Source organism: Canis lupus, chromosome X (assembly GCF_048164855.1).
Source record: "Canis lupus baileyi chromosome X, mCanLup2.hap1, whole genome shotgun sequence".
Taxonomy (NCBI): Eukaryota; Metazoa; Chordata; class Mammalia; order Carnivora; family Canidae; genus Canis; species Canis lupus.
Window position 1 is genome coordinate 68,225,940 of NC_132876.1, and position 23,622 is coordinate 68,249,561.

General features: G+C 44.8%; 1 protein-coding gene across 2 annotated transcripts in view; it reads left to right on the forward strand.

The window, feature by feature from the left end:
- The window catches only part of ERCC6L (ERCC excision repair 6 like, spindle assembly checkpoint helicase), a 50,599-nt gene that overhangs the window by 15,782 nt on the left and 11,195 nt on the right, over positions 1-23,622 (forward strand). The window contains exon 1 of one of the 2 annotated variants that reach the window (XM_072817298.1): positions 14,252-14,397. The exons of the other annotated variant lie outside the window; for it this stretch is intronic. Within the exon in view, the coding sequence (XP_072673399.1) occupies positions 14,264-14,397 (134 nt within the window). The 5' untranslated portion in view covers positions 14,252-14,263. Of the gene's footprint in view, positions 1-14,251; positions 14,398-23,622 lie in introns of those variants that run through there. 2 annotated transcript variants of the gene reach the window in all.

The following is a 23,622-nucleotide window of genomic DNA, read 5'->3' on the forward strand; positions in this document are numbered from 1 at the left end:
ACTACTGCTTCCATTCCTACTCTCCTGTTTTATTTTTCTCCCTTGCTTGCACTTGTCAGCAGCTACAGCCACACCTCCCACTGAGCTGTGATGGTTCATTTTATGTGTCAACCTGACTGGGCCACCGTGTGCCCAGATACTTGCTTAACCATTATCTCTGAGTGTGTCTGCCAGGGTGTTTCTGAATGAGATTAACATTTGAATCTGTAGACAGAGGAGAGCAGATTGCCTTCTTCAATGTGGGTGAGCTTCACCCAATCCATTGAAGGCCTGAATACAATAAAAGATTGAGTAAGGAAGAATTACTTCCACCTGACTGTTTGGAGCTGGGACATTAGTCTCCTCCTCCCTTCGGACTGAGACCGGAACTTATACCATAGGGTCCCTTGGGTCTCCAGTTCACCTAGTGCATATCGTGGACCATTCAACCTCCAAAATTGTATGAAGTAATTCCTTACAGTAAAATTCTTTAGGTATATGTACATGTCCTATTGGTTCTGTTTTTCTAGAGAACCCAGACAAATACACCAACTAACAGTATACTTTCATTATATTTTTAAAAGATTTTATTTATTCTTAAAATATTTTATTTATTTATTCATGAGAGACACACAGAGAGAGGCAAACACATAGGCAAAGGGAGAAGCAGGCTTCCCGTGGGGAGCCGGATGGGGGCTTAGTCCGATCCTGGGACTCAGGATCACGCCCTGAACAGAAGGCAAATGCTCAACCACTGAGCCACCCAGGTGCCCCATTTATTTATTTGACAGAGTGACATAAGCAGAGGGAGATGGAGAAGCAGGCTCCTCACAGAGCAGGGAGCCAGATGTGAGGCTGGAACCGAGACCCCAGGATCATGAACTTTTTGGCTCGTGAGACAAAGGCAGACACTTAACTGACTGAGCCACCCAGGCATCCCACCTTTATTATACTTTAAAAAGTTATTGTCTCTCTCAGCTGCAACTTAAACTTCTTGAGAGCAGGAACTTTGGTCTGTTTTGTTCACCGCTGTATGCTCAGCAAGATGCCTGGCATAGAGTATGTACTTGATAAATATAAATTGAATGAATGATGGCCCTTATAATTGTACCCTGTTTGTCTCGCTTTTTTGTTTTGTTTTGTTTTGTTGTGTCCCGGGAGTCTGTGAGCCACTCCACCACAGGAACTGACCTTTGCATCCCCGATGCCAGGCGAAATGCCCATCACCAAAGCCCCAGGGCATTTACGATCCATCCAGAAGATCACTGACCATTCAGGTTTCCAGAACCACACAGGGCAGAACCCTTTCCCAGTGCCGAATTCAGGAAGACCACTCGTCTTTCCCCCTACCGGCCCGTCAAACGCCAACCCCAGCAAGGCTAGGCGCCTCCGCCTGCCTGGGGCGCCCGCCCGCCCTCCCTTCCTCGCCTCTTGCCTCCCTTCTCCCTCCCAACCCTCCTCGCCCGCCTCGGTACAGGCGATTATCTGGGGGTGGTAATTATTGCGAGTAAATTGGAAGTTGTTTTGCACAGGGCTGTGTCTCACGCAGGTCGATTTGTATGCTTCTTGGGCACTTGTGACACTCCAGAGACGCCATAGCAACGGCCCCGGCGCCGCCGGGCTCACTGACGACAGGAGACGAGGCGGGGGAGTGGTGCGAGCCGCGGGCCTCGAGGTGGCGGGCAGGGCCGGCGCGGGGGAGGGGATGGGGAGGGCACCGCGCGGCAGGCGGCCGTCGCCTCTCCCGGCCTGGGTTTCCTCCGTGGGTCCCAGGGCCAGAGCAATGCGACGGAGGCCGTCGCGGGGCACAGATGAGATAGTGGCCTGAAAGGTTTGTAAACCGGTAGAGCCAGGGCTGGCTGTTCGTGCAACGACCGTTCTCTCCCGCGCCATTGTCTTCTCTCGCGCTTGCCCCGCCTTTCCGCGGCTCCCCCTGCCCGCCTCGCCCCCGCCCCGACTCCTTGCCTGCCAGATTCCCCGCCGCGGGAGCGGGGTTCCTGCCGGCCCTCCTTTATTCGGTGCAAAAATCACTGCCCCTGGAACACCTTTTGGCGATGAGGCCCACAGAGACACCGCCAGCGCATCCCGCGGGGGCCGAGCCACTGATTAAATTGTATTCACTCTGCCTTTCGGTCATTCAGATTGGCTGGGACGAGGCCAGCTGGAATTAGTGACAAATTTGAAGCGAGAATATTCACAAAGGAAGGCCATTTTATTGCTTGCAATGACATGATAATTCAAAGGAGGCTCCCCGGTGTTTCCAAGGGTAGCTCTACTTAGACTTTTCTTTTCTTTTATTTTTTGCTAATTATTTGCATACATGCAGACCGCAAGTCCAGAAAATCAGTTTTGTTCCCTTCTTGGTATTGGAAAAACAACCCTTCCTTCTCCAATGGCCTCCTCCCTCTTTAAATTTGAGATCCTGACCAGGAGAAGGCTTTGAAAACAAGACAGGCTACTGAACAATTAATTTCTTCTAAATCCTTTTTGAGCACCTACTATGCCTCAGAACTAGTGTTGGAGACGCAGACATGGAGCTAACATTCTGGAGGAGGAACAGATAATATGGAAGTAAACATAAAGGAGATACTTTTCAATAGTAGTAAGGGCTCTCTCTAAAGGACATAAACAGGATGAGGGAGTTGGGGTAGCTACTTTAGAGAGGATGGGTCAGGAGAGGTCTCACAGGAGAGATAGTGGAGATCTGGATGATAAGAAGGAGCCAGCCATGCTAAGATTTTAGGGGAAAGTGTTCCCCGGCAGAGAGAAGAACACATGCAAAGACCCTGTGGTGGAAATGGCCTGGGTTGTCTGAAAAAGAGAAAGAAAGCCAATGTAGTTGAGGTGAAGTGAACAAACAGGATGATATTTGGACCTGTCAGGTCCCTGGGAAATTGCAGGCCACAGTGAGGAGGTTGGATGGTATGAGTGCATTGTGAACTCATGAAAGGTTCTAAGCAAAGGAGTGATGTGATCTGGTTTCTATTTTTTAAAAAGATTATTGGCTGCTGTTTGAAGGATGGATTAGATTACCCTAATAAGAAAAATGGACCAGGAGACAAGAACGGGAGTAGGGAGGCCAATTAGGAAGCCATTGGTAAATGCCAGGTGGCTTGCAGCTGGGTGGGGAAAAGTGGAAAGATTCAGGATGTATTCTGGAGATAGAGCCTACATGGCTTGGTGATGTGTTGGATGAGGGACAGAGAAGAGACAACATTCCTAATTTCTAGGTTTGGGGCTTGAGCAACTGGGTAGATGGTGGTGTCATTTATAGAGATGAGAGAGAATGGAGCAGATCGGGTTTGAGGGTGGGTTGGGAACCCATACTTTTGGATGTTTTCAGTATGAGATGTCAGAGAGGCCTTGATATAGTAGTCTGGGGCTCAAGTGAAAGGTCTGGACCTAAGAGAGACATTTGGAAGTCCTTGATATTGAGGAAAGAGTTCTCAGGATTCTTGGTGACTTGTTCAAAGCTAACCTGATGCTAGAACAGATAACCACTTCCCTCTCTACCTCCAAAATGACACCCTTGTTCTTCACTTGACCTGTATCAGTGAAGACCTACTCATAGGAGAAATGCAGAATGAAACAATGACTTTTTAATAAGCAGAAGGGCAAAGAGCAAAAGGTTGGAAAACATTGTTAGCAAAGGTGTGGGGAAACACTCATCCTCATTTATTGCTGATGGGCATATAAATTTGCCCATCCCTTATGGAAGGCAATTTAGCAGTTTCTGTTGAGATGAGAAAGACACATACACTTTGACCCCAACAATTCCACCTGTAGGAAATTATCCTACAGATATACTCACAGATATTCACAAGACTGCACGTCCCAGGATATTTATTGCTGCAATGTTTGTAATAGCAACAGATTGGAAAAATATCCACCACCAGGGGACTGGTCAAAGAAATTAAAGTACACTCTTACAATAGAATATATGCAGCCATTAAAATTGAGGAAGTGGGGCAGCCTGGGTGACTCAGCGGTTTAACGCTGCCTTCAGCCCAGGGCCTGACCCTGGAGACCCAGGATTGAGTCCCACGTTGGGCTCCCTTCATGGAGCCTGCTTCTCCCTCTGCCTGTGTCTCTGCCTCTCTCTCTCTCTCTCTCTCTCTCGCTCTCGCTCTCTCGCTCTCTCTCTGTCTCTCATGAATAAATAAAAAAATCTTAAAAAAACCTGAGGAAGTGCTTGAATTTTTTTTAAATTGAGATGAAACTCATGTAACATTACATTCGCTATTTTAACCATCTTATTATTTTAAAGATTTTCTTTATTCATTCATGAGAGACACAGAGAGAAGGGAGAGATATAGGCAAAGGGAGAAGCAGACCCCTGGCAGGAGCCCGTTGTGGGACTCGATCCCAGAACTCCAGGATCACACCCTGAGAAAAGCAGATGCTCAACCATTAAGCCACCCAGGCATCCCTATTTTAACCATCTTAAAGTGTAAAATTCAGTGTTTTCCTGTATTGATATGGAACATCTTCTGAGACATATTGTAAGTGCCTATTCCCACTCACCTGTTCCCACCTGCCTACCTCTGCTGGTGATCCTAGAAGGGACTTTTTTCAATGGGCACCTTTGAAATGTTGCCATGACACAGGAGGCTGAGAGAGTCTGTTGCTAGGGGAAGGTGGTGGTAATATTAATCAACAGTTCTCTACCAGCTGCACATTAGTGTCACTGGGGAAGATCTAAAAAAAGGCCCTTGCCCAGGCCCCACCTCTAGAGATTCTGATTTAATTAGTCAGAGGTGGGGCCTGGACATGATTTTTAAATTAAGGCATAATGTACACACACGTTCAAATGCATAGGTCTTAAGTGTATAGCTCAATGAACTGTGATAATTGTGGGCAGTATGTAACCACCACCCCAGTAAAAACATAGACCATTTCCACCGTTTCCACCATCCCAGTCAATGCCCCCATTCCTGCCAGAGGAAACCACCATTCTTTCTATTGTAGATTCATTTCCATTGTTCTTGAACTGCATATAGGTAGAATCAAGCAGTATGTAACATTTTGAGATTGGCTTCTTTCACATACCATAATGCCTTTGAGAATCATCCAAATTGTTGCATTGATCAGTAGTGATCTCTTCTGCTGCTGAATGGTATTCCCTTGTGTGGACACAATTGTTTGTTTAGCCATTCACACATCCAGGGATATTTGGGTTGTCCCAATCTTTCTGCAGGCACATGCACTCATTTCTTTTGGGGTGGAATTGCTGGATTTATGTTGAACTTACTTGAAACTCCCAGTTTTCTAAAGTTCTTTTTTTCCCCAGTTTTCTAAAGTTCTTGTACCAATTTACACTCCCACCAACAAAATATGAGAGTTACAGTTGTTCCGCATCCTTGCCAACACTTCGTATTGTCATCTTTTTAATTATAGCTATTCTCATGGGTACATGGCGGTATCTCATTGTGGTTTTTTTTTTTAATTTTTATTTATTTATGATAGTCACACAGAGAGAGAGAGAGAGAGGCAGAGACACAGGCAGAGGGAGGAGCAGGCTCCATGCACCGGGAGCCCGATGTGGGACTCGATCCCGGGGCTCCAGGATCGCGCCCTGGGCCAAAGACAGGCGCCAAACCGCTGCACCACCCAGGGATCCCTCATTGTGGTTTTAAATCGTATTTCCCTAATGATGATGTTGGTTATCTTTTCATGTGCTCATCCACCATTCATATATCTTGTCCTATGTAGTATCTATTCCAGTCTTTTGCCCGTATTTTTTAAGTTATCCTTTTATTATTGATTTATAGGGGCTCTGTATATATTCTGGATAGTCTTCCTTTATCAGATTCATGTATTGCAATACAATTCTTATTTAAAAGGTCCCTCCAGGGCAGGGGCAGCCCTGGTGGCTTAGCAGCGGGGGGTGGGGGGGGGGTGGGGGGTGGGGTGGCTTAGTGGTTTAGCGCCACCTTCAGCCCGGGGCATGATCCTGGAAATCCGAGATCGAGTCCCACGTCAGGCTCCCTACATGGAGCCTGCTTCTCCCTCTGCCTGTGTCTCTGCCTCTCTCTCCTTCTGTACCTCTCATGAATAAATAAATAAAAATTAAAAAAAAAATAAAAGGTCCCTCCAGTGACTCTAATATGAATCTAGGGTTGAGAACCCCTGGTACGCTAAAGATCAGCTCCAGAATGTCCCTACTTCTATGAGTCCCTGAATATGCTCCCTAGCAACTATGCCTGATGATTGGTTATTTTTTTAAAGATTTTATTTATTTATTCATGAGAGACAGAGAGAGAGAGGCAGAGGCATAGGCAGCGGGAGAAGCAGGCTCCCTGCAGGGAGCCCAATGCAGGACTCGATCCCAGGACCTGAACCGATGGCAGACACTCAACTGCTGAGCCACCCAGGTGCCCTGATTGGTTCTTCAATCCATGTGAACATATGTGGCCATGAGGATTTGGAAAGTGAGGGTGCCTTGTCAGGCTTCCTCCTGTGGATCTGTCTGGCTTCTTGGATTGGTTCATTTATCTAAACTGTTCTCTCAAAAAATAAAAATAAAAATAAACTGTTCTCTCATCCTCTGATGTGAAACCTTAAGTAAAGGTTTACTTGGCCCTAAAATCTCCCATGTATGAAACTTGACCTTATTGCCTGACCCATTCCTACTATCTGGATATGGTGTACGACAAAGGGTTAAAGACATATTTTCTCCTGGATGGAGCTAGCTATGTCCTAGGCATAGAAGGAGTGTGACTTTCTGTATCCCCTCCCAGCCATTATCCTCAGGCGGATACCTGCTCACTGAAAGGGAGAATCATTTTCTCGTAGCCTTGGCAACCATTTACCAAGGGTTGGGGAGTTGATGGCCTGGTCCTGGTCTCTTTGAATCTGCTGTATACTGCATGACTTTGTGTAAAGCAGTTAACCATCTGAGCCTTGGCTCTTGTGACTCATAAAGGAGAACAGTAATTTCTTGCTTGTTGTGGGGAAAGTGCCTGGGATAGTGTAGGTGTTCACAAAGCCATTGGTTCCCTTGAAAGGGTATCTGGGAAGGCTTGGCTCTGGGAGCACTGCAGCTGGGCAGTGAGAGGAGCTCTCTGTTTGGGGATTTGCTATGCCCTCGACGTGCCCTGGTGTCATGTATCTGCTCCTTCCCTCCACATACAGTTTAGGAAGGCCTAGACTGACCAGGATCCCTCCTGCTGTGTCATCTTCACCCTGCCCTTCTTGGCTAATTTGAACAGAGCATCCAGCAAGGGCCCCTAGACTCTTTAAGCTCAGAGCAGATGGCTGGGAAGCCAATTCTCTGGGACATACAGTTCCTGACTCAGATCCAGGCAGGGGGCCAAGGCCTTCAAAGGGCTGTAGAAAAATGTAACCCTCATCCTCCCCTCAAGAGCTTGTAGATTTTATTGTTGGTCTCTTTTAGTGCCAAGGAAGAACAGCAGAGGACCACAAAGGTTAGGATTTGGTGCCCCCAGTAGTCCCTTCTTGGGCTGACACTGGGGAGTAGCCTTGACTTCAGCCTGTAGGGTAGGTGCCCATGCCATAGAGGGAGCGTTTGCTGCTGCAGGAACAGACACAGGTGGCTTTCTCCCAGTCAGAGATTTGGGGAAGAGAACAGAAAGGGAGAATCCCATTCCTGGGTGTCATTCTGATGGCTCTGTGCTATTTCCAGGTCCTTCCTGAGGCAGGTTTAAAAGGCAATTGCACCCAAAAGCATAAGATACCTAGGAATAAACCTAACCAAAGATGTAAAGGATCTATACCCTCAAAACTATAGAACACTTCTGAAAGAAATTGAGGAAGACACAGAGAGATGGAAAAATATTCCATGCTCATGGATTGGCAGAATTAATATTGTGAAAATGTCAATGTTACCCAGGGCAATATACGCGTTTAATGCAATCCCTATCAAAATACCATGGACTTTCTTCAGAGAGTTAGAACAAATTATTTTAAGATTTGTGTGGAATCAGAAAAGACCCCGAATAGCCAGGGGAATTTCATTTTTTTTTTATTTTTATTTTTATTTTTTATTTTTTTAATTTTTTTTTTAGCCAGGGGAATTTTAAATAAGAAAACCATATCTGGGGGCATCACAATGCCAGATTTCAGGTTGTACTACAAAGCTGTGGTCATCAAGACAGTGTGGTACTGGCACAAAAACAGACGCATAGATCAATGGAACAGAATAGAGAATCCAGAAGTGGACCCTGAACTTTATGGTCAACTAATATTCGATAAAGGAGGAAAGACTATCCATTGGAAGAAAGACAGTCTCTTCAATAAATGGTGCTGGGAAAATTGGACATCCACATGCAGAAGAATGAAACTAGACCACTCTCTTGCACCATACACAAAGATAAACTCAAAATGGATGAAAGATCTAAATGTGAGACAAGATTCCATCAAAATCCTAGAGAAGAACACAGGCAACACCCTTTTTGAACTCGGCCATAGTAACTTCTTGCAAGATACATCCACGAAGGCAAAAGAAACAAAAGCAAAAATGAACTATTGGGACTTCAAGATAAGAAGCTTTTGCACAGCAAAGGATACAGTCAACAAAACTAAAAGACAACCTACAGAATGGGAGAAGATATTTGCAAATGACATATCAGATAAAGGGCTAGTTTCCAAGATCTATAAAGAACTTATTAAACTCAACACCAAAGAAACAAACAATCCAATCATGAAATGGGCAAAAGACATGAACAGAAATCTCACAGAGGAAGACATAGACATGGCCAACATGCATATGAGAAAATGCTCTGCATCACTTGCCATCAGGGAAATACAAATCAAAACCACAATGAGATACCACCTCACACCAGTGAGAATGGGGAAAATTAACAAGGCAGGAAACCACAAATGTTGGAGAGGATGCGGAGAAAAGGGAACCCTCTTACACTGTTGGTGGGAATGTGAACTGGTGCAGCCACTCTGGAAAACTGTGTGGAGGTTCCTCAAACAGTTAAAAATAGACCTGCCCTACGACCCAGCAATTGCACTGCTAGGGATTTACCCCAAAGATACAGATGCAATGAAACGCCGGGACACCTGCACCCCGATGTTTATAGCAGCAATGTCCACAATAGCTAAACTGTGGAAGGAGCCTCGGTGTCCATCGAAAGATGAATGGATAAAGAAGATGTGGTTTATGTACACAATGGAATATTACTCAGCCATTAGAAATGACAAATACCCACCATTTGCTTCAACGTGGATGGAACTGGAGAGTATTATGCTGAGTGAAGTAAGTCAGTCGGTGAAGGACAAACATTATATGTTCTCATTCATTTGGGGAATATAAATAATAGTGAAAGGGAATATAAGGGAAGGGAGAAGAAATGTGTGGGAAATATCAGAAAGGGAGACAGAACATAAAGACTCCTAGCTCTGGGAAACGAACTAGGGGTGGTGGAAGGGGAGAAGGGCGGGGGGTGGGAGTGAATGGGTGACGGGCACTGGGGGTTATTCTGTATGTTAGTAAATTGAACACCAATAAAAAATAAATTTAAAAAAATTCATCTGTTCCCTTAAAAAAAAAAATAAAAGGCACAGTGCTGGCAAGTGCTGGCAAGAAGTGTGGCTGGTATCATGTTTGGACCACCCCCCTTCCTTGGTTCATGGTCTCCACTATTGCTTTGGATATATCACTCCTACCCATGGCCTCATTATAGCTCTCCAACATGGTGTCTGTTGCTCTCCTTTGAGACTCGTAAATTGACAAATTCATCCATCCATCCCAAAATACTTACTTATTAGCTACTATATGTAGGTACTGTGGTAAGCTCTGCAAGGCTATAATGTGAAAAAGACAGATCTGTCCTTCACAGAGCTCACATGATCCTGGGTGAGCCAGAGGTAACAAGGCAGCTACATTCCATCGACTAAATCCAATGACAAAGGCAAGGTGTGTCACATTGTGTCCCAGAGGATGACTATTGGGAAGGATTATGGAAGAAGGTCCCTGGAAGAAGGGAAGGGAGATTTGAGCTGAGAGCTGAGGAGTGAATAGGAGATAGTGAGACAAAAAGGAAGGGAAGAGGGACACCTGGGTGGCTCAGTGGTTGAGCGTCTTCCTTTGGCTCAGGACGTGATCCCGGGGTCCTGGGATCGAGTTCTGCATTGGGCTCCCTGCAGCGAGCCTGCTTCTCCCTCTGCCTATGTCTTTGCCTCTCTCTCTCTATCTCTCATGAATAAGTAGATAAAATCTTAAAAAAAAAGGAAGGGAAGAAAGTCCAGGCAGAAGAAACAGCATGCAAAGCAAGATTTAAGTGGAAGTGGTTCAGTTTGAGAAGAGTGGTGTGTGTGTGTGTGTGTGTGTGTGTGTGTGTGTGTGTGTGTGTGTGATTAGACAGGAGAAGCAGTCAGTGGCCAGATCAGGAAGGCCTTGAAAGCCATGGTGAGGAGCCAGGACTTGATCTGGAGGGCAAGGAGGAGGCTTCAAAGGGTTTAAACAGGCCATGACATGGTCAGGTTGGTGTTTCTGGAAGATCACTCTGGTTTCTGGGTACAGACACAGTGAGGGGGTGGACACAAAATAAAAGCAGGAAGAAAGTCAGGAAGCTATTGCAGTCAGCCAGGTGCAAGATGACCATGGCATAGACCAGAAGGGTGGCAGAGGTGATTAAGAGAAGTGTTAGGGTTTGGGATATATTTTGGAGGTAGAGCCAACAAGACTTATTGTTTTTTTTTTTTTTTTTTTTTAAGACTTATTGTTGAATTGGAAAGATGCCTCCCAGTTTCTGACTTGAACGATTAGGGGAGGGGGTTGGTAGTACTGTTCATGGAAATGAGGAATACTGAGGGAACAGGTCTTGGGGAGTGGGGGGATGAGTTCATCAGTGTCATGTTGAGTTTGAGCTTCCAGGAAGATACATCCTGTAGCCAGTTGGCCATCTAGGTCTGATACTCAGGAGAAAGGATGAGGCTAGAGACAGAATTGTGAGGTTTGGGGAGTGGATGAGGTAGCTCAAAGAGAGGGTAGAAGGCCATGTTTCTTCCAGCACCACTGCCCTGTCAAATGGTTCCTTACCCTTTGGTGCCTGCCTGCTTCAGCTCAAATCCTACGAGGCAGGTTTAGAAGACACCAAAAACTGCAATTCGGTGCAAAAACGTTGCGGATAATCCTCCCTCTTTCCCCTCAGTTCCTGTCATTTCCACAGCATTCTGGACTGATTTGACTTGCTTCCAGTAAGAATTTACCCAGCCCAGGGGGCCAGGTTGGCCGCCATTCTTAGGAAGCTTGGTTTCCGGCTCCCCCTGCTGACAGAACTGGAGATGACTCACAGCTGGGCTGCAGAGCTAGGGAGCACCTTCCCCTCCCCTCAAAAGAGGGGATGGAGATCTCCGGGTGGCTCGGCGGTTTAGCGCCGCCTTGAGCCCAGGGCGTGAGCCTGGAGACTCAGGATCGAGTCCCACGTTGGGCTCCCTGCATGGAGCCTGCTTCTCCTTCTGCCTGTCTTTCTCTCTGTGTCTCTCATGAATAAATTAAATCTTAAGAAAAAAAAAAAAAAAGAGGGGATGAAGACCTCAGCCCCCAGAACTCTTCTCCAACCCCGAGCCCAAATCCCACCCACTTTAGAACCCTTGCTAGAAATAGCGAGAGAAAAGCCTAATTAGGGATCTGGGAATCACAAAAATTTTTAAGTTTTTAAAATTTATTTGACAGAGAGAAAGCAGCGGCAGGCAGAAGGAAAGGGATAAGCAGGCTTCCCACGGAGTAGGGAGCTGGATTGATGCGGGGGTCCATCCCCATCCCAGGACCTTGGGATCATGACTTGAGACAAAGGCAGGCGCCTAACTGACTGAGCTGCCCAGGCACCCCTGGGAATCACAAATTCAATCCTTCCTGTTTCCAAATTACTTTCTTCTTTTTTCTGCCCCAAACTCTTGTTCTCCTTGCCCAGGAAGATTTCATTTGGTTATTTATACCCATCTCTAAAAACACTCTTCCAGGAAGCCTGGGTGGCTAAGCGGTTGAGCGTCTGCTCAGGGTGTGACCCCAGGATCTAGGATAGTCTCACATCCGGCTCCCTGCAGGGAGCCTGCTTCTCACTCTGCCTAGGTCTCCTGCCTCTTTCTCTCTCTTTCTGTTTCTCAAAATAAATAAATAAATAAATGAATAAATAAATAAAATCTTTTAAAAAATCACTCTTCCATTCTTAGTCCCCATGAACAGTATTTTGCTGACACCCAGTTTACCTATCTCCTCCTGTGCCATGATCGGTGCTCAAAAGAGCACTGGGCTAGGAGTCAAGGAACCTCGGTTGAGTCCTGTTTCTGCCACTGAGTCACAGTATGACTTTGGACCAGTCACTTCCTTCTTTACCAGTGACAGTTTGCTCACCTGTGACTCTGGACTGGATGCCAAAAAAGTCCCCTCTCAACTCTAGTATTTTAGGCACCATCACCTGGTGCTCATCACAATTGCCTTCCCTAATCTCCGTCACCTATTTAACCCACCCCCTACCTCCCCTCTGGTAACCATCAGTTTGTTCTCTATAGTTAAGAGTTTGTTTCTTGGTTTGTCTCTTTTTTTCTTCCCTTTGCTCATTTGATTTATTTCCTAAATTCCACATGAGTGAACTCAGAGTATTTGTCTTTCTCTGACTGGATTATTTTGCTTAGCATTATAATGCTAGTGTATACACTAGCTCCATCCATGTCATTGCAAATGGCAAGATTTCATTCTTTTTTATGGCTGAATAATATCCTCGGGGTGTGAGAAAAAAAAAACAGAAAAATCCAGTAGCCTAAGGGCAGGCAAGCTGCAAAGTAGTTCCTTTCTTCCCAGTATTCAGAGTCTTTGGCAGATCACGACAGCTGGGAAACAGGGAGGCGGGAGCCTGGGTCCTGAGGGAGTTCCTTCTAAGCTTTTCTCTACAGCCCACAGAAGGGCAGCTGCCTAAGACAGTAATCAGGGTTTTGCTTTGCTCCATTTTGAGTGCTCAAGTGTTCCAAGGATATAGAAGTGATGATGGTAGACCCTGGAGCCAAAGCACAACTGGAGATGGCCTTCCCCAAATTGACGATGAAGATTTTTTGTGCTCCTCTTTTTTTCCTTTCTTATGGAATGCTCCCCACCAGCCCTTCTTCTCTCACACTCATACTTTGGGTATCCAGCACACCTGCACACTCAACCTACCCCCATCCCAACTTGTCTCCAGGAAAAGAAGTGATCAAACACTTCAACAGGGTAAACAAGCTCTTTCACAAACTGGCTTCTGATTACTTCATCACCCTCATTTCCCACTACTGTCCTCTTCTTTCCAGCAATAAGCAGTGGACACAGTGAATGAACATTGATTTTTGTCTGTATAGACATGGTATTGAATTCTGGCTCTGCCATCTTCTAGCTTTGGAACCTTAGGCAAAGTCACTTGATGTTCCTGAACCTCAGTTTTTGCTGAGGATAATAGTATACCCAAAGCCCTCTTAACAGAAAAGACTTAAAGCCATATGAAAATATGACTAAACATCATGTGAACCAGGAAAATAGCCCATATTCTCTTTTCAGAAGATACCTTTTTAAGCTCCTAATGATCTATGAAATTTACAAAAAGCTTAAAAACCTCAGGACTTAGGGTGGGCATGACTGGGTCAGTTAGGTGAGTTTTCAAATACTGAATGTTAATTAGTACCTTGAAGAATCACAAAGTACGTTTTGAACAATGTAAGAACAAGGACAATTTTTGTTGGCCCACAACCTATTTAGGATCCCCCCAAGCAAGCCACTTAAACTCACTTAGCACGACTCCTGCCTGAGCTCTACGTTTGAAAATATGATTGCATCCTAGTTGGAGCTTCTAAAGAAATGGTGACCATGCTTTATAGCACTACTAATTTCTTAAATGAGAGCTTTGGCTTGGCTCTTGAAGACCCTTCAATGTGAGTTTAAGTCATGGGGACCATGCCTCCCAGGGTGTTTGAATTCAAAGCCTGCTCAGCGCCAGGCAATGGCGAGCATGGAAAGAAGGAAATTTTGGGGCGTGGGCTATGAAGGTCTCTAGGGGCCACTACAATGACTGAGATCATAGCAGGCATTCTACTTCACTCACGAGGGTGGCACACGCACAGGCACAAATGTGCTGAAGCACGGTTTGGATTGGATTGACTACGCTAGAGGAACAGGACACGAAGCCGTCCCACTCCGCTGGGGCTGCAACTGCCTCTTAGCTCCAGGGCGCGTAAGCGCGGGCGCGCGACCTACGTGGGCGGGCTCAGGCGTTAGCGCCGAGTGCGGCGCTGCGGATTGGCCAGCCAGGAGGCCAACGGTTGGTCCTGCCTCTCCTGAGGCGCACGGCGCATGCGTAGCGTGGGAGCGGGCGAAATTCAATCTTCGGTTGAAATACCTGGAACCAAACTGAGGGTCATGGAGGCGTCCCGAGGGTCTGTGGAAGCCGCGGCCTTAAGCCCAGAGCAGGCCGCCCTTTACCAGAGGTATGTCTGGGCCTCCGGGCGGGCCTAGCTCGCAGGCCCCGGCCGGGAGTCGGAGTGGGAAGCCCTCGGACCCTCCCAGCGGCCCAGGCTGCTGAGGTGGAGCCCGGTGAGAGGCGCCCTCGCGTTCTCTGAGTAAGGCGTGGGAATCTGTCCAGATTTCTAAAGCCTGGGGAGCCTCCCGATACCTCTTTTTTTGGGTCAGATAGCTCTCTTAAAATCTTAAAAGCCAGAACTTCCACTGATCATGCCTTTCTTGAGTCTACCAAACGCCAGGCCTGGGGGTTGCAGAGATGAGTAAAACACTGACCCTACCCCCAAAATGCTTATCATTTGGTAGTGGAGAGGGATAGGTAAGCCAATAGTCACTGTAATATTTGATAAGTGCCGCAAGAGGTATAATGTGCGAGGCATAGTATGGGCGGAAGTGGCCAACCACAAAGTTCGGCCTCAGGAGAAGACATTCGTGTTGAAGGAGTAAGCGGTCACCATATGGCTAAGGGTGGGGGGCATGATGATGTGGGAGTGAGATTTAAACTTTTCAGTTGTGATAAAATACATCAAATTTACCAGTCACCATTTCTTTTTTTTTTTTTTTTAAGATTTTATTTATTCATGAGAGACAGAGAAAGAGAGGCAGAGACAAGGCAGAGGGAGAAGCAGGCTCCATGCAGGGAGCCCGATGCGGGACTCCATCTGGGAACCCCAGATTTACGCCCTGGGTGGAAGGCAGACACCCAGCCGCTGAGCCTCCTGGGCGTCCCTATTGTCACCATTCCTAAGTGTACAGTTCAGTGGTATTAAATACATTACTACTTTTTTTTATATAAAGAAACCATTTGTTTTTTTCAAAGACTTTATTTATTTATTCATAGAGACACACAGAGGGAGGCAGAGACACAGGCAGAGGGAGAAACAGGCCCCATGCAGGGAGCCTGATGTGGAACTTGATCCAGAGGCTCCAGGATCACGTCCTGGGCTGCAGGCGGCGCTAAACCGCTGAGCCACCCAGGCTGCCCAAATACATTACTACTTTTGTTATTATTTTTTACTACTGTTGTTAAAGCATCATCCTGTCCATCTCCAGAACTCTTCATTTTGCAAAACTAAAACTACCTGTTAAACAACTTCTCACTCCCTGCTCCCCCAGCCCCTGGTAGCCACTATTCTACCTTATGTCCCAGTGAATTTGATTCTAGGGACTTCATACAAGTGGAATCATACAGTATTTGTCTTTTGGGGACTGGTTTGTTTCAGGTAGCATAATTGCATCACGGTTCATCCATACTGTGTAATGTGACAGGATTTCCTTCCTTTTAAGGACTGAATAATATTCCATTGTATGCACATATCATATTTTGTTTACCTATTTATCAGTGATGGACACTTGGGGTTGCTTTCATCTCTTGATTGTCAACGGGGCTGCTTTGAACATGGGTGTGCAAATGTCTCTTGGTGATTCTGCTTTCAATTCTTTTGGATATCTCGCCAGAAGTGGGATTGCTGGATCACATGGTAATCCTATTTTTAACGTTTCTCTAGTCTTTTATTGCAGCTGCACAATTATACATTCCCTCCAACAGTTTACAAGGGTTCCAATGTCTCCATGTTCTCGCCAACACTTGTTATATTCTGATTTTGTTGTTGTTGTTACCAGCCATTCAAATGATAATGAAGTGGTTTCTCATTGGGATTTTTTTCCTTTGGCATTTCTCTAATGATTAGTGATGTGGAGCATCTTTTCCTGTGCTTATTGGCCTTTTGTATATCTTCTTTGGAGAAATGTTCCTTCAGGTCCTTTGCCCATTTTTTAGGTGGATTGTTTTTTTCTTAATATATTCTGGATATTAACTCCTTATCAGATATATGATTTGCAGATATTTTCTCCCATTCTGTAGGCTGCCTTTTCACTCTGTTGGTAGTGTCCTTTGATGCACAGAAGGTTCTAAATTTTGATATAATACAAATAAATAAATTGGGGGCAGTGAAATAGTTCTGTCTCCCTTTCAATAAAAGTACGTTTCTTTTTAAAAATATTATATTTATTTATTCATGAGAGACACAGAGAGAAGGCAGAGACCTAGGCAGAGGGAGAAGCAGGCTCCTCTTAGGGAGCTCGATGTGGGACTCGATCCCGGAACTTTGGGATCACACCCTGAGCCAAAGGCAGACGCTCAACCGCTGAGCCACCCAGGCTTCCCTAAAAGTATGTTTCAAGGCTGTGATAAGCTAAAAGGTTTCCTTACAGAGGAAGAAAATCATATCTTTGGACTACGTTACATGACTTCTTTAAAGAAGATTTGGGGAAAACAGTGAGGTGGTGTTGTATGGTAGAGTAGTAGCTTTAGAGTTGAGGCATTTGGGGTACTAATTATGGCTCTGCCACCTACTAGCTGGGAAACCTCAAATGAGTCACTTGACTATTCTGAGCCTCAATTTTCTCATCCAGAAAATGGGGATAGAAAGGATTAAGCCCTTCAGCTCCCTCCCCTCCTTTCCCTGAGCAAGCAAGTGCATTGATTTCCCCAACACTGCCTCTCATATGGGTACCTCTTACTTGCTCTCACATGATCTTTCCTGACAGCCTCCCAGGTGCCCTACAGTCATCTTTTGCTCTCACAATCCCACTTTACCCTCACACCTTTCTTGTCTCTCATTGCCCATCAACTCACAATCTCTCTTTTATTTCTCCTACTTTTTCTCCTGTCCTCTTCCAAATCTGCCTACACTGAAACCTCCTCGCACAAAGCATCACCTTCTCTACCTTTTTTTAAAAAAGATTTTATTTATTCATGAAAGACACACAGAGAGGCAGAGACATAGGCAGAGGGAGAAGCAGGCCCCCTGCAGGGAGCCCTATGCAAGACTCAATCCCAGGACCCTGGGATCATGACCTGAGCCGAAGGCAGATGCTTAACCACTGAGCCACCCAGGTGCCCTCTCTACCTTCTTCACTCTTCATTGTCCTCCTTGGCACACTCCTCTCACATAGTTTCTCTGTCTCTCTTCTTCCCTCTCCTCTTTCCCCTTGCTGTCCCTCCTTCCTCATGTCTCTGCCCCTCCTGCCTAAGATACAAAAGAAAACTTTGAAACCTGCTGTCACACACTCTCTGCACGTTTCCTCTTTCACATACCTTCATCTTCTGTCATATACAGTGACTGTCACACACTCTCAGTGTCAGTCATGCTCTCCCTTGGTGATGCCCCCCACCCACCACCTCCTCTCTTGCCCACCGTCCCCTTCTCCCCACTTTTGTCCTATCTCTTCCTGTTATCCATTCTCTCTCCCTCTGTGCCACCCACCTTTGTCACTCACTCTCCCTCTCTGACACTTGTATTTTCTTGCTCCCTCTCTCCCATTGTGTCTCTGTCACCCACCACATCCTTCTATTGCCCCCTTCTCCCTCCTGTCGCCCATTTGTTGACACTGTCATTGACCTGCCCACACTGTTGTCCATTCTGTCTCATCCACATACTCTTTCTGTTTCTGTCTTCCTCCCTGCTGTTGCCCCTTTCCCCTTTGTATGTCATCCGTGATCTCTGTCACCCACTCTCTACCTCTGTTACCCGCCTTGTTCCTGTCACCCTTTCTGTTACCCACTCTCATTCTCTCACCTTCCCTCTTTTTCTCTCTGCCACTGTATCATTCTGGGTCCAATCAGGAGGTAGAAACCGTACAGCATATTGAAACCGGCATTTCAATATAAAGAGTTATTAAATTTTTTTTAAATTTTTATTTATTTATGATAATCACACAGAGAGAGCAAGAGAGGCAGAGACACAGGCAGAGGGAGAAGCAGGCTCCATGCACCGGGAGCCCGACGTGGGACTCGATCCCGGGTCTCCAGGATCGCGCCCTGGGCCAAAGGCAGGCGCCAAACCGCTGCTCCACCCAGGGATCCCAAGAGTTATTAAATTGATAAATATGTGACTGTAAGAAATAAGGAAACTCCATATGGTGTCTTTGGGCTAAGGGAGAGTACCAAGGAAGGACAAAGTTGGAAGGGGATCCTCTCCTCAAGCCTGAAGCTCAGACCTCATTGGAGAAGGTGTAGTTCAGCCCACTGTATAGCAGAGTAATGCTCTGCCTTGCCCAGGCCAATCTGGAGTGCTGGTGGTGAGCAGCCTATCAGCAACTCTTTGGTGTGTACATGCAGAAGATATGGGGGCCCAGGGCACAGGTAAGCTGCCGGGGGAGGTGGTTTCTATTTGAGAGGGCTGCAAGAAGGTTATTGACAGGCCAGGTGGAGGCTTCAAGGTCATCGAGGGACTGCATATTCTGTGTGTGCGCGCCTGTGGGCTGCTCTGTTGTCCTGCTCCTGCAGCAGCAGCCAGAACTTCGGAGAGCCCCTTCCTCCTGTGGTGTCTTTCAGATGCCCTCTACTGAGAAAGATTAGCATCGTGTTCACCATAAAGGACAGATGTTTGAAGGAATTCAGTCCATTATCACAGAATAGGTATTGAGGGGTGAATTTGGAACTGAGGCAATAAATGATGACTGGTAGAGTCGTCCACCCTCTGTTTATTTCTGTCACCCACCGTCTGTCTTATGTTACCCACCTTTTGTCCCTCACTCAACTGTGTTTCTCTCTCTCCCTCTGTCATGCATTTGTATGTACTCTGTATTGTCCATATTCTCTTGCTGTCACTTGTATGCTGCTCTCTTTCTTAATTCTCTGTCACCCCCCAAAAAAAATTCTCTGTCACCCACTTTCTTCTGTCACTGTACTCAAACTGCTTCTGTCAAGGTCACTAATGATTTCATAAACGGTCACTTCATAATCCTCATCTGCCTTGATTTACCAGCAGCATTTGATAATGTTGATCACTTCTCTGTGAAACACTTGATTCACTTGGCTTCCAGGACCCGTTGCTCTCCTGATTTTCTTTTTACCCTGCTGGTGGCTGCTTCTCAGGTTCTGCTGATTCCTCTTCATAGCCTCACGTTTTTTGTCTAACATATGTTATTTTTCTTCACTTTTTTATTTTTTAAAGATTGTATTTATTCATGAGAGACACAGAGAGAGGCAGAGACATAAGCACAGGGAGAAGCAGGCTCCTAAAGGGGAGCCTGATGTGGGACTCAATCCTCGGACTCTGGGATCATGCCCTGAGCTAAAGGCAGATGCTCAGCCCCTGAGCCACCCAAGTGCCCCTTGTCTAACGTACTTTAGAGTAAATTCTAAGACATCCCAGAATCCCATCCTTAAATTCTTTAGTGCATCTCTAAAAAAGAACCCATTTTTATGAGATAATTATAATGTATCAGCTAACAAAACAAGCTAATTCCTTGTTATTAATACACAGATCATATTCATATTTTTCAAGTGGTCTGAAATCTTTTTATAATTGGTTTGTTTGAATTAGGACCTAGAGAAGGTCCACACACTGCATTTAGTTATATTTTTAAAGTCTTTTAATCTAGAACAATCGCTCCCCACCCCCAACTTTTATTTCTATGCCAATGATTTGGATTAGTCTTACAGCTTCCTTGTAGTGTCATTAGCTTGTTCTCCCATCTCCTGTAACTTAAATTTAAGGGCTTGATGGAATGGACAAAGAAATGTCCTATATATACACACACAAATACACAATAGAATATTATTCAGCAATAAAAAAGAATAAGATTTTGCCATTTGTGACCACATGGATGGACCTTTAGGCATTATGCTAAGTAAAATAAGTCAGATAGAAAGACAAATACCATATGATTTCACTTATATGTGGAATCTTAAAAAAAACAAGCTCATAGATACAGAAAACAGATTGGTGATTGCCTGAGATGGAGGGCAGGAGGGTGGGCAAAATGGGTAAAGGGAATCAGAAGCTATAGACTTCCAGTTATAAAACAAATAAGTAATGGATATGTAATGTATAACATGGTTATATAGTTAACTATAGAACTGTAGTTAGTAATACTGCATTGCATATTTGAAAGTTGCTAAGAGAGCAAATTTTCAAAGTTCTAAACCCAAGAAAAAAATTCTATAATTATCTATGTGATGTATGATAACTAGACTTATTATGATGATAATTACACAGTATATACAAATACAGAATCACTATGTTTTACACCTGAAACTAATGCAATGTTGTATGTCAATTGTATCTTAATAAAAATAAAAACTGTAGCAAAAAAAAGATTAAGGATCAATATTTTTGGCATGAATATTTCAAAGGTGAGGCTGTATACTTCTTTTTTAAAATTTTTATTATTATTTTAAAAAAGATTTTATTTATTTATTCATGAGAAACACAGAGACAGAAAGAGGCAGAGACACAGGCAGAGGGAGAAGCAGGCTCCATGCAGGGAGCCTGACGTGGGACTTGATCCCGGGACTCCAGGATCATGCCCTGGGCTGAAGGCGGCTCTAAACCGCTGAGCCACCCGGGCTGCCTTACTTTTTTTTTTTTAAAAAAAGATTTTATTTATTTATTCATGAGAGACACACAGAGAGGCAGAGATGTAGGCAGAGGGAGAAGCAGACTCCCCATGGGGAGCCTGATGTGGGACTCCATCCCAGGACCCCGGGATCATGCCCCGAGCCAAAGGCAGACGCTCTACCACTGAGCCACCCAGGTGCCCTGAGGCTGTGTACTTCTTATTGCCTCATAGCAAGAAGCATATAATGTCGGATAGTCCCAGTTTTAGTAATGTTAAGATTGGTCAGTGGGATCAGGTGCTCACAGGCTGATCACTCCTTTGCAAAATTGCATTTCCCCCCTTATGATGAATAAATAATATGTTGGGGATATTTTGGCATCCTGTGGGTACTCAGTTCCCCATCAGCTTTTCATCCATTAATAATCATTGCCCAAATCAAGTATTTAATTAGAAATTACAAAGTGGTGGGCAGCCCAGGTGGCTCGACGGTTTAGTGCTGCCTTCAGCCTGGGTTGTGATCCTGGAGACCCGGGATCAAGTCCCGTGTCAGGCTCCCGGCATGGAGCCTGCTTCTCCCTGTACCTGTGTCTCTGTCTCTCTCTCTCTATGTCTCTCATGAATAATTAAATAAAATCTTAAAAGAAATTACAAAGTGGTAATTTTCTAACTTTACCATTGTTTTTATATTCGTTAGGTAGAACTCTTCCATAAATGTTCTTAATGTTGCAGTCTTGGAGTGCCAGGTTTTTTGTTTTGTTTTGTTTTGTTTTGAGTGCCAGGTTTTGCTTTTTTTTTTTTTTTTGTAATTATACTCCTTCCTTTGGTGATCTTATCCAGGTATTTGGTTTATTTATTTTAAAAGATTTTTTTTTCCAAATTTTTATTTATTTATGATAGTCACAGAGAGAGAGAGAGGAGGCAGAGACACAGGCAGAGGGAGAAGCAGGCTCCATGCACCGGGAACCCGACATGGGATTCGATCCCGGGTATCCGGGATCGCGCCCTGGGCCAAAGGCAGGCGCCAAACCGCTGCGCCACCCAGGGATCCCTATTTTAAAAGATTTTATTTATTTATTCATGAGTGACCGAGAGAGAGGCAGAGACACAGGCAGAGGAAGAAGCAGGTTCCATGCAGGGAACCCGTGGGACTCAATCCCAGGTCTCCAGGATCACGCCCCAGGCCGAAGGCGGTGCCAAACCACTGAGCAACCCAGGCTGCACAGGTTCTTGGTTTAAATCCCATCTTTATGCAGAGAATTTTCACATTTTTGTCTGTAGCCCTGACCTCTTCTGAACTCTAGATTCCTGTATCCAACTGCTTACCTGACATCTCTACTTCATAGTAGACACAGCAAACCTGTCTAAAACTAAAGGACAAAGTCATATGTTCTTAATAGGTACAGAAAAAGCATTTGAGAAAATATAGTATCCTTTATCGATAAAAACTTAAACTAGGAATACAAGATAACTTTCTCAATCAATCAAATATGTCTTCAGAAACTCGAAGCTGAAAGCTTTCCATCCTTATGTCAGGAACAAGACAAGGATGTCCACCTCTATTCAACGTTATATAAATCAGCATTATAACGGATGTTCTAGCCAGGGCAAATAGGCCAGACAAAGAAATAAAAGGCATGCAGATTGGAAAGAAAGAAGCAAAACTATCTATATTTGTAGATAACATGGTCTTTTTTTTATAGAAAGCCCTAATGAATCCACAAAAAATTATAAGAGCTGATGAAAGAGTTCAGGAAATTTGCAATATATGAGACCAATATTCAATTCAGTTGTATTTTGCCAAGTAACATTCTTCTAAAACTTTTATTCTGAAATAGAAGATACATATAGGAAAATGTACCAAACAATTCAGTATAATGAATTATTATTGCAACCATCACCTAGGTAATGGCTTTTAGATTTTTATTTTCATCTTAATGGAAGAGCTTGTCTACTTTCCCACTGAGGTGGCCTGAAGGTGAATTGAAGGCAGACTTGAGGGTTCAGGACTTGTTTCCAAACACCCCTGGGTCTGTTCAAATTCTGGAACAAGTGCTTGCTTGAAGCACAAGAGTTTTGCACTATAGTGCAGTTAACCAGATAACCTCGGGCTGGCAGATTGGGGACTGGAGGTACTAGAGGTCTGTACCTACTCTAAAGAATTTACTATTGTTCCTGGAGAATTTTTCATTTTTAGTTAGACTTTATCTGAAAGGGCCAGTCAGGATGTCAGCCACCAAATGCTCTCCCAAATGAGGAAACTATTTCCTGCTGAAGCGCATTGGCTGGTATGATCCATCTGGATGCCAAAGCACATCTATGCCAGAAAAAAAAAGATAATTTTGGTTTTGACATAATTATCGATTAGCTGTTTTTTCCGGAGTAATTAGCCAGCAAGTTCAGCTGCTTTCTGAGGGCATGTTGTTAACATGTAAGAAGATGCTGTCTTCTTCCTGTTTATTCTGGCAGAAGCGTATTTGCCCAGTTCAACTAAAACTTTCAGATTTAAGTTACAAAGGAAGGGGACTAGATTCCCCACCTGCCTTTACCCATTTTGAAATAGGTCTTGCTCTACCTGCCTGTTTGTAATCTCTTTGTGACAGGGTAGAGAGGACCTGAAAGCACCAAGAACCTTGGATCTCTTTGGGGCCATATGGTTCAGTCCAGATAGTTCTTATCTGTGAAATCCAAAGCCAGTGACACAGAAAATGAATACTATAGAAAACCTTACAATGCTTTTAAGTGTTTGGTCTTATAGGTGAAACAGTACATAGATGGACATTGTTGAGCCCCAAACCAAACCTTGTGTAGGCTCCTATCCAGAGAGCCCTAGGATATTATTTTTT